Raw genomic sequence first — 12,117 nt, forward strand, 5'->3', positions numbered from 1 at the left:
GAAACCTATTACTCAGTCCTTGGGCAGCGTTAGCCCCATCCTGCCATAAGCTATACTGGTTTTAGATTGGTGTAAACATTAAAATCAGCCCTAGCACATTCCTCCAGCTCCAATGTGTAGGTAGTAATAACATCCTGAAATGTGGCATGGTACTGATGCATGACTTGGACTGACTGTAAGAACTTACTGGATCATTAAAAGTAGCTAACAAATCACGTATGAGTGTGATAAAATGCAAGTTAATTGTTAGAAGATGCATTATTAAGAAAGCTTATTTCACATCTCTTCTGTTTCACTAAATGAAGGGGTGGTTAGCAGTATAGTACTCAAAAATGTAACTGACATCAGAAATTTTGCTTTACTTAAAAAACAAACAAAACCACAAGAAAATAAATCTGTAAATAAGGAAAAAAAATTGGAGTAGAGCAAAAGGAACATATCACTCTGATTTCCCAACAGAGGCTAGTAGGAGTTCTTTAGCAAGGAGGCAAAATAAGTCAGTCATGGTGCAATTGCAATAGAAAAATGAATATTTAAACTGTAACATTTGTTTCCCGAATGCCTAACGCCATCCGTCTCTAAGAGAAGGAAATTCAAGAAGACTGAGATAACCTCCTGTCTCAAGGCTCTTGTGCTTCTTGCTCTACAGAAGAAGAGGTTTCTCAAAACCACAGATTCCAGGTGGCTTCTCTTAAGACACCAAACCTGCACAGCATGGTTGCTGAAACTGAATTGATGCAGTCAGTAGGGAACCCTACTTCAGCAATTAATCATGTTCACCCCTGCTGGGAGAAACTTTGTTAAAAGTGTTAAAAGCTTCTCCAGTAACTAAAAAGTCCTAGAAAATGATCACTTCTTGTAAAAAAGACAACAAACAAACAAACAAACCAGCAACCAAGGTCACAATATTTCTGCCTTTTCACTGAGGCCGGACTTTTCTGAGCAGAGTTTTGGGTTGATCTGCATTTGTCACATTTTCTACTTGCAGTAGGAAATCAGCAACATCAAACTCCTAATAATAAGCAGCAGATTGAGCTATTGTGAATTCATATTTTAGTGTCACTTCATATTCTGTCCATTTATGTGTACTTTGCCTTCACTGTAGACTATGTATGGGGTCTTAAAGTCTTTCAATGCAGTCACAGCACAGCAAGACATTTGGTAAAGGGCAGTCTCACAATCTTCCTCTACTTTGTTCTAGCCACTCTTGCAATTTTTCACCCTTGTACCTGTCTGCCAGAGAAGCGGTAGTTGGTATGGCTTTGTGTATTGCCTCCACACTCTGTACCTTGGCTGCTGAGCAGCAGCAAAAGGAGGCAATGCAAGGTTACTGATGAATGTGTTTCTGAAAGCAAGTGGTGTCAAAAATCACCCAGGAAAAAAAATAATAAAAAAGACAACCTTCAGAGTCTAACCCTGGAACAGAGGAAAGGACAGAACTATTACTACATGTTTCCTAATTACCTATTCCTTCATGTGGGAATATGCAAAAACCAAATGTTGCTTTACCTAAATACTGATTTGTGTGATTCTACTAGAAGGGCTCAGGGGTGCAATTATAAATTAAGTTCATAGAGGAATATATATTCAGAGCATTGCTATTGTTTGAGTGATGTAAAGGAATTGTCCCAGTATTTATTACAGCTTACTGTGACCAAACTCAGAACGATCCCTGAGAACAGTAAAAAGTTACTTAACTGTCAGCTGTCAATTCAACAGATAGCAAATTATTTGGGAGAAAAGGATAGCTAAGTTCTAGGCATCCATGACCACATTCAACTGGACTGCAAGACTGTGGATGCAACTTCTCATTGTAAAGTTGTTAAAGTTGTATTTGCGCATCTTTAAAACAGTTCTCCAGTTTTATGTTTACATATTAAAATGATTAAGTGTTCTCAGATATGAAAGATGCTCATCAGAGCAAAACTTGCCTCTCACACAAAACTATCTGAAAGACAGAAGTAAGCATCTGTGGCTTTGTTAAACTCTCAGGTTAGGCAAGACTACTTTAAATTAATGTAATAATCCACTGTACTTCATGATACCATTTTGAGAGAAACCTCAAGAGTTGAAAAGAAATCCAAACTAGCAAAAGAAATACAGAGAATTAAACAAATGAGAGACCCAAGTAAATAAAAACTCTCAGAAGCAAGCCTGTTTCCTCACGTTTATGTAAAAAGAAGTGTAAGCATAAAAAATTCTTCATAACTGAAGTAATCAGAAGTTCTCCCTTGAGATTCAGTAGATCTCATTCCATTCTGCCTTCAGCATAAGACAACACAATAAAACTAAGTATAATTTGGGTATGTTTTTTTGTTCCTTTACATTAGTAGCAGCCAAATGTATGTCATTCCAGTCAGTGAAATTCATAACCAGCTCTCAGTTCTTCAACAATGCTTATGTGCCTTTGTATAGTACTTTGAATTTTAAAGCTGAGCTCTACAATGGTAACAAATAGGGGCTGTCTCAACCCCTGTGAATTCACCCATTTTTTCAGTGGTAGAGCACGCTTTCTGTGAGTACTGACTTTGTAGAGGCTGCACGTTATTGAGGAGAGCAAGATTTTTACCTCACATTGTTTCGTTTTACAGAAGCTTAATTTTAAACTCAAGTTCCCTGAATGCTTTTCATTGAGTAGGTGGTGGAGATATGTGTTGTGTTTTTTTTTTTTTCCCTACAGGGCATGTAATATGCTTTTGGCCTGTTTCATTTTCTTGTTCAAAGAGTTCATCATTGATCACTGCAAAAGTCATTGACTTCATGGCCTTCTGAAGAAAAAAAACACTGACTTTTTATTTTATTTTTAATTTAAATACACAGATTATTCAGTTGATGGTTACTTAAGGCAGATTCTCTGGCCTGCTGTCTTTTGTTCTCCTAGGTGTTAGAATTGGTGCTTAGCATAGGCTCAAGTGGAAGCATTTCTGTCTAACACAGTAAAAACAAGGGAAGGCAGCCACTTACTGCACTGTCATCAGGCTGGATACGATGGCTCTCCCACCACTACAGTAGGAGGCATAAATACCAAAACCATATACAAGGATATGAACTACAAGCTGTAAGAACCCCTCAAGGCTATTAATAGCAGAGAGCTAAAAAAAGTTACAGCTAGTTTTGAGAGTCACGAGTCTGGCTTTTCCAACATTCCCTTTTAATATTTGCAGTTAATGATAATTCTAGACTATGTGAGCAGGCTGTGAAGGCAACCACAATCTAAATTTATCAAAAAAATCTTTTTAGAGTAAGGTATTTTGCATTGAGATGGGTGGGAGAACGAAAGTGTGGGAGACGAGCAGGGATTCTTGCCATTCAGAGAGCTCACCTCCACAAAGTAGAAAATCCAGCCTACTGAGCTTAGATTTCTGGCTTAAAAATGACAGTGGCTCCTGATGACAGCCTGTGGCTCCCGCCTGCTTTCCATGCATCACTGTGCGTGACTGGATGCCAAGATGTTCTGGGTGGGAGCCTCAGTTATCTCTCACCCCAGCTCAGCATCCTGCTTTCTTTAAGCCAGATGCGAGTGGTCCTGAAAGCAGCTGTGAATTCAATCCAATCCCACTATTTCAGCAGCACATCACATGCCTTGGAAGTGTCTGCTCTCCTCTCATACGGGATATTCACCATTCTAAGACTTTTCTAGACATAGCGTCATACAGAAATGATAAACTAGGAATGGACAGCTATCATGACTCTCTTGTCAACAGCTTGAAAATTGCTAATGGTAACACTAACAGATTAGAATCACTGCTTTATTTTTTTTTTTATTTTCATGTACATCAAGGCAAAATAACATCACGTATTAAGAACCACTGTCATGATTCATCCCATTAAGCAGTCAGCAGCAGAATTAACAAGACATAAATAGAGCCTGTTATGCACAGTTATAAATATGACCCTGTCCCTGATGATCACAAGCTTTTCTTGATGAGAACATTTACTGAAGCCTGCAGTCAAGGATACACTGCTGCAATTAAGGTTAGCTAACAAAAAAAATTAAAAAAAAAAGCATATAAACTGACGCCACATATGAAATTCCAAGTGGATTTGGGTCTCAACATCAAAACAAAATATATTGAAGGAATAGAGGCATTTTAAATTTGCGTATGTTTTATAATACTTCTTCCCTCACAAAAGTTTGCTGCTAATTAGCTAGTAAGACTCCGTTCCACGAAAAAAGAAAAAGTAGAAACTTTTTCAACCTTGCATCATTGCCAATGCAGTTAATATTGTACTTCTTTGTGTGTAGCCAAGGGGTAAATAGAAGACAAGTAGACCCCATTGCAAGCAGTACTGACATATTAGTGAGGAAGGAAACAAAAACAAAATTCAGGGTTTTCCCTTCAAGCCAAATGTGTTTTTAACATTCGGCCAAACTCTTTTCAGTGATTTGCAGGGATAGGACAAGGGGCAATGGCCACAAAATGGAGAACAGGCAGTTCCGCACCAACATGTGTAAGAACTTCTTCATGGTAAGGGTGACGAAGCACTGGGACAGGCTGCCCAGGGAGGCTGTGGAATCTCCTCCTCTAGAGATATTCAAGGTCCATCTGAACACCTACCTGGGCAGCCTGCTCTGGAAAACCTGCTTTGGTGGGGGGTTTGGACCCATGATCTTTCAAGGTCCCTTCCAAGCCCTACAATTCTGTGAATCTGTGATTTTATGGTGCGACCCATGTCAAAAAACAAACAAAAAAAACCCTTGAGTTCAAGAAAAAGTGAAACTAAGGATAAAGCTGCAGCTAGGGCAACAAGTTAAACTGGATGCAAACAAATAAAAAAGTCCAAACCGCATATACTCCTGAAGGATGGCCTGAATAAGTTGCTTGAAGAGATTTTCCACTTCAGATAGTACATACTAGGCACTTGATGACAATTTCGTGTTTAGTTCCAGAGCTCTAACATCTCCATTAGCTTTGGCATTTTCTACAAGTGCCTACAAGGAAATCAAACAATGAAAAATTAAGAATTTTCTAAGTTTAGTGTTGGTATATTTTACTGGAAATCTCAAATGCATTTTACTTTCTGCTACCTAGCTTCCCTGAGAGATTTAAGTAACCCTTAAGTCCAGATAGGAAACATGAACATTACACATGAGCTTGCTTAAAACATTATTCACTTAAAAACAAACAAAAAAAACCAAACCACTCTCTAGTCACCCGTTAAACATGTAGTGACTTGCAATGCACTACAGTAGCATCATTTGTTACTTGAGGCTGAAAGTGAGTTTGGTAAGTAAGTTCCCTGCTGGCAATGAAACAAGCAGAGCTGGTTGAGACCCATCTCTCTGCCAATGCACACTTGTTCCCTGCTAGAGCATTTGTATAAATCTAAATTTGTCAAAAAGAAGCTTTCTGTGCACCTACTTAAACAAAACTGCCAAGGTTTCCCTTTGCCTCCCCCACTTAAATTTAACCTTTCACCGTTTACTTTCCACATGTCATATTTGCAAACTTTTCTACTAGTTAAAACATCTCCCCTGACAGCCTAATGTTCACTGATCTTTATAAGCTTCTGGCACTTCTCTTGTAATCTAATTACATTATACATATTTAAAATGATAAACATTAAGTAGAATCAAGTAAATATTAACTTTAGTCATTATTCGTGTTGTACTCACTGGTAGAGAGTACAGATGACTTTGCAGAAGCAAGTATAAGGAGATCATATCAGGATCATCCCAACTCACGATTTAATTTGTTTTCTTCTTAAATGAAGCTCTGTGTCTGTGTATGGATTTTTACCAATGCCAAGCCTACTTAATGTTTGATCTTGTTAATGATTCAACATTTCACTGTTATCCAGAACAAAAGAGCCCATCAGCACAGTGTTCAGATTACTAAGAGAATGTTCCAAGCTTGAGTAAGCAAAGTGATTCCAATTACAAGCCAAATTTAACCACCTCCTTTTACATCAGTGTGGATTTCTGAAATTGACCAAATCAATTTGCAGAGCACTCTGAATAAAAAATAATGTACCATTTACTATGAGAAAAAAAAAAGGTACTATCACAGATATAATAAAAATTGTAAGTACAGAAAGCATAGCCTGCTACTGCTCATATCTTTTGGGTTAAGGCATACCACACTGTTCCAGACAGGCTTGAGGAAATTAGCATTCCTGACTGCATTATCACATTCAGGTACAATTCTGTTAAAATGGTCCTCATATCTACTGAGGAGTCAGTAGCAGAACTTTCTAATTTGGATTAGAGCGAGATTTTACTATTTGATTTTCATTAGTGTTGCAGGGAGGGAGAGAAGGCTTTTCAAGCAAACTGAATACAAATTGAGCTGTGTTTTGTCAGCATGGAATTCCTAAACACCGCAACCTGTAGCACAGAAGAGCCACCACTTCCTTAGCTTCTCTCTACCCCACTTACAAGTTAAAAGCACAATACTCAATGGAAATTGATTGAATTTCTATATGAAGTGGACTGTCTTACATCTATTAATTCGTAATCATCTTTGGCATACAGATGCTGCAGGAGGTACCAGCGTGCCACTGACACTATGGATTCTGGATTCCCTGGTTGGTAGACCACTCTTTCCAACATCCGACGAGTCTCCCTGGAAGCATAACCAAAACAATTCAAATCAGCTGTAAAATTTAACTGACTAGATTGCATGTAACACACCAATATCTGACGGTAAGCAACAATAACCAGAAACAGCAGACGCTCTCTTGTTAAAGAGCTACAAAAATAAATCTTCTGGAAGACAGATGCTCCCGTGAGAAGCAGTTATTATGATGAGTCTTAATAATCCCAAAGAAATTTAATATTATACATAAATATATAATCTAGGCAATTACAAAACATACTACAGTTCCTGTAAAACACAGGGGCAAGATGTGAAATTGCAGAAGAGAGGGATTTTTTTTTTTAATAGAGTACCACAAAGAGTTCTAAACCTTATTTGGCTGATACTACTTTCTAAAACTGCCAGCTAGTAGCTAACAAAGACGTTTTCTAAATTCATCACATTATTAGAAATGTGGCAAAAACTTGCAATTAAGTTTAAGGATACAGCATTCGCTTAGTGGTACACAATCAGATTTGGCTTTTGTTTTGAGAATTCTGTCCTTTATATCAAACATGATTTTCTATTATGTTGTGATTTAACAGGCTGTTGAGAGGTTACATCTGTTTCTGTTTTGTTATTTGTAGTTAAGACGAATTTCTTGTTACAGGATTTTGAAACATTTTGCCTGATTGATATATCACAGGATCTAAACAATTGTTAACTAAGTGAATATTTGAAATTAAAATAAAATGGATTTTAATTGACTACACAAGTTTCCAGTCCAATTTTATTATAAACAACAACTATCATAATCACATTAAACTGTCGCCTTCCTAAAAGCTCACAGAGAAAGTAAGCCATCTCAGAACCTGGAGAATCTAGTTCATTAAAATTATCTATAAAAAACATCTAGAATTTTCCAGTTTTCCACAGCTTACCTAAAATATCTGTGAGAAAAACCTTGACTTAATAGCCAGGCTCATAAAGCTGTTTTTCTCTTTGCGTGAAGGTCATCTACAGTTTTTTTGAGAAGAGAAGGAAGATTCTGCTGCTTTCAGTTCCCCACAGTACTAACCTCCTCCACTCCCCCCTCCCTTTTAAAGTCACTTCAAGAATTAATTCCCATTTTCAATTTTCTTTTAGGTCTTGGAGTTAGATCTAGGCATAATGACCACTTATACTTCTAGACAATGTATTCCATTTAAGCTTAATAGATCACAAATACCTTGCTCCCATTTTGCGATTATACTGTAGTAGTGCTTGCAGGAGAGATGCCAAGGGGCAGGATGAGAGTTTCAAAGCTTCAGTTGTTGCCTCCTGAACCAAGGATGGCCAGTGCTCATCTGGGACATTAGCCTGTGATTTAAAAAAGAAAAGGGCTTCATTGTAGCATGAAATGTAAGTCAGTGTTTGTTTGCAGCTCTCTACAGAGAAGGTTTAATTCAAACTGTTCTGAGTTACACAGAATGTTTGGCAAGTTAGTAGGAAACTTCATAAAAACACTGATTAGAAGAGCCTGGAAAAGTCAAATTAAGTTGTCTTGGGCAAGTCTACATTCCACTTGCTTATTTATATGAAGAATCTTTTTGTTGTTTTTCTGTGTGCTTTTTTTGTTGTTGTTTTTATACACATGTGTTAGTAATGACTGTTTCAATCACAAACCCTTTGTTTGCTCTTCATCTTGTTAACCTTCATCCCATTAAAAAAACGATGTTAGAATATAGAATTCATTCCCAGAAAAGACTGGAGAATATAACATTTTACTAGAAGTAAAAACCAGCTCCAAGATGTGAATTACCTAATAAAGCAACTATTGAGAAAGTTACTGTATCTTTTGGCTTAAGGAAACCTTACTATTGTCCAGATAGAATTCATACTACTGTGCTTGAAGGGGTGCCTAGGTTTTGACCAGGCTCTTGTACATTTCATTATGCCAGTACTGATTAGAGAGGCCTAATAGGAATCCATGCATCAACTGCTCTGCTCATGCAAACGTAGAGATGAGATGATGAGTTTCACTCTAATTATATTTTAAAATGAACTCATATAGTATCATGCAATTTAGGCCAGTATCTAAAGAGGTAGTGTTAATTCAATTAAAGAGTACCTTGTGACCTATGCAGACATTTAGGAGACTTAAGAAATGGGAAACAGTATACTAGAAAAAGGGCAGAAAAATCATGGTAAGAAAAAATTCTGCCTCTTGACAAATTCTGCTTTTGAAGCAGATGGCTTGTGAGAAAGGAATTAGTCTACTGTGATGGGGATTCTCTTTTCCCACCAGAAGCAACAGCTTTGCAGGTTTATCCTCGGTAAAGCTGCCTGCCTTTTCTTAAATAAGCACTCAGGGTGCTATGGGGTACCTTTGCCTGATTTTGGATAAGGCTGTTAGCTTGATTATCTGTTAAAATACATCAGAAAGCGTTAGCCAAAATCACAACAGTATCTACCTGTTATATCAGTTTGAAAGAAATCTGACAGTGCACTGCAAGTTTCTAGAGTGACAATGCCTAAAGAGAATGGACACTCTCCAAGGAACTGAGTTATGTTCACCTGGCCCCTCGGTGCAGGGAGTAAGTAGAACAATTTTCTTTATATCACAAGGTACACTTCCCTTAGATTGTCTTTATACTTCAAGGCAAGGCACCATATCTAGAAATGACCATAGAGCATACAGTTACTTAAAATCTGACTGAAGCCTCCAGGCACCAGTACAGGAAAAGCATTTATTAAAGCTAGTTATCTGAGCATAAGGACAGAGATTTGAAGGGTATGGCATTTTTGATGATAGAACTGAATCTGCTAGAGAACTAAACTTTATTGAACAAGTTAGCCTGTTACGTACCAAGTGATTCTACTTGATTATTTCACAGCAACCTGTCTTACAAAGGAATATTCTATAAACAGCCCACTGCCCCTTGAAGTTTTATTTTATTCTCTAGTCAAGTTGTCACTCATAAAATGCTAAGTCATTTAAACAGGAGTTTCATTTAAAGACTGCAGAAGCCCTACATTACATCAACTCCTGTTACATCATGCAGTTATATAATTTTGATTATCCTACCATGCAGATTTCCAGTGCTAGCATAGCCAGCCTGAGCAGACTGGATAACTTCCCACTCCAGCTGCCCTGCTGTGACGCCAACTTCAGACTCTTTCTGTAACACATCTCTGCTCCAACCATCATTCCTTGGGACTGATATACTTTTGCCAGCCACTGAAAATAAACAGACAAAAAAATCATGTATGGAGCCAACAAAACATGCATCCCATTAGGCAATACAATTTATACAATTTAGTGTTATTTTATTTAAAAAAAAAAAAAAAGAAAAGGAAAAAAAGAGTGCCACAGTATAGCATTAGCTAAAACACTGCCACTCACCCCACCCTCATTCCACTGCACACTATCCTGCAGGAAAATGTAGTTTCCTGATGGCAGAGCCAGCAGTACATCTCACTATAGTAACTTATGCCAGACATCTACATGTATGTCCAACTATCTGATAGCTGTCTTCATCTGGAGTTTGCTCACAGATGAACAAACAACATGACTGGCTTTGTGAAAGTCTAGAAAGGCTAAAAGAGAAAAAGAGAATTGTGTTGTGCCTCACTTGTTTCTAAAAATTCTGTAGAGGTTAACAGAGATTCCAGCACAATTGAGTAATTTCAGGAACATGAAAGATACTACACCGTGAGACTGAGCTCAGATAATGGGTGTATAACTTACACTACAAAGCTTCTTTGCCTACCACAGTCATCCTGGAGGCACTACACAGGAAAAAGAAAGTAGAAAATAGGACCTGTGTGCAGAGTTTCAAGCTCCTGTGACCTGCTTCACCAGCTCTGGATTCACTCACAAAGAGAAGGAAAAAGATTCTAACTTCTCCCTTGTTAATTTTGTAACCATGTCACATTTTTCCAAGGAGAGACAGCCACAAGTTTGCAAATCCCTGACATATGCATGATATATATCAAAATGCATAAGGCACATTTAGAAGTATTATTTCCTGGATAACCAAGCAACCAAAGCAACTTCTTTTCTGAAAAGAGAATTATCCTGCTTTTATGAAAAGGACTTTTGCTAGCTAATGACTGCCTAGTATAAAAAGGGTCAAAATTCATAACCCTTTCTGATGCACAGAAGTCATTTATCAAAACAGATTTTCTAGTATGTTCTTTATTAGCACTAGTGAGATTATGAACCTTTGCCATCAAGCTGCAGGACTGCTCTGTTAAGTAATTCAGGTGTTCCACCCTCCCCCTAAAACCTCTACTTGGGCTCACTGCTTTGCAGCTGAAGATACCTAGAGCACAAGATGCGAAGGAGAAGAGAACACTCATGCAAGTGCACCATGGCAGACCTGCAAGACTAATTTTTCACTGTCTCGTTGGTAAGCCACAGCACAAGAAGAACAGCCGTCAGAACAGTAGCACAATACCCCTCCTAAATCCCAGAAAAATCATTTAGACATACACCAAAAAACTTAAGCAAAAATCTAAGCTAATGGCCACTCTAATTTAGTAAAACTGTAGGACACTGTGATGTATACTTGTGAGTACGACAAAACATTTACCAAACTCTTAGGAAGTCTAGAGCCAGAATACATGAAAGCACAGAACTATTCACTAGGAGCAGCTTTAGCAGTCAGGCAAGCTTCTTGAGAACTCTGTCCTAGCCCTGAGAAATATTTTCTTTAATTGAAGACTGGAAAGATCTTATCCAGATGTATTTTATGTATTCTATGACCTGGATTAAAACAAAACAAAAACCACATATATATTTAGTTCACTTCCTTCACTTCCCTGCTTATAAGCAAGACAACACTTGGCTATGCAAGAGATGCCTCAAGAACTCCATTTTCAAAATTATTACTAAAATACTAGACAACATAATCATGTCTTACATACCCAAGTATTTTACAAATCCCATCTGAATGAGTTCTGCAGTTCAGGAAGACAAAGTCTTACAAGATTAAGGAAAACATATCAAAAAAGCACCTTTCCACAAATGCTACTCTGATGTTCCAGAAGGGAAGATGACCTGCAGCCTTGTAACAAGGGACATAGTGATCTCTATAGCAGCCTTGGCCTCATCTTCTAGGACTGAAATCACCTTTAGTGAAACTTTCCAGTAAGAAGCTTTTGCCTGTTCAACAGGCAGAGGGAACACTGTATTTCCTGCACCTATGTGAAAACCTCTGAAAGTTCATGGAAACATGCTCCTAATATCAGTGAAGGAAGAGAGTAACTGTAACCAACAGCAACAGGAAAAAAAAATAAAAATATATATACACATACATACATATATATATATATATACACACACACAAATATGCTGCATTGCCCGAAAGACATTTTGGCATGTTTCATAGTCTCCTCAGATTGTCTCATAGAAGCAGCGTATGAACTCAGTTATAGCACCTTCATATTAACTAAAAATGACCTACTGCAATTGCACGAAAGGAAGTGAGCAAACACTGTTCCTATGAGTGATTTCTATTCCTCCCAGTCTCAACTGACTTGAAAGTACGGTGACACTTGATGTCAGAAAATTATGGAACTCAAGAGAGAATAAGTAAGTGCAAACAATTTACCT

The 12,117-nt window shown here is 37.7% G+C and overlaps 1 protein-coding gene across 1 annotated transcript in view; it reads right to left on the reverse strand.

Annotated features, from left to right (window-relative positions):
- Positions 1 to 4,470: 4,470 nt before the first annotated feature.
- Positions 4,471 to 12,117, reverse strand: part of TTC37 (tetratricopeptide repeat domain 37) — a 48,426-nt gene continuing 40,779 nt past the window's right edge. The window contains exons 38-41 of the mRNA XM_032205926.1: positions 9,586 to 9,738; positions 7,747 to 7,877; positions 6,443 to 6,566; positions 4,471 to 4,933 (exon numbers count right to left, since the gene is read on the reverse strand). Of these exons, the coding sequence (XP_032061817.1) occupies positions 4,856 to 4,933; positions 6,443 to 6,566; positions 7,747 to 7,877; positions 9,586 to 9,738 (486 nt within the window). The 3' untranslated portion in view covers positions 4,471 to 4,855. The remainder of the gene's footprint in view (positions 4,934 to 6,442; positions 6,567 to 7,746; positions 7,878 to 9,585; positions 9,739 to 12,117) is intronic.

This window comes from Aythya fuligula, chromosome Z (assembly GCF_009819795.1).
Source record: "Aythya fuligula isolate bAytFul2 chromosome Z, bAytFul2.pri, whole genome shotgun sequence".
Taxonomy (NCBI): domain Eukaryota; kingdom Metazoa; phylum Chordata; class Aves; order Anseriformes; family Anatidae; genus Aythya; species Aythya fuligula.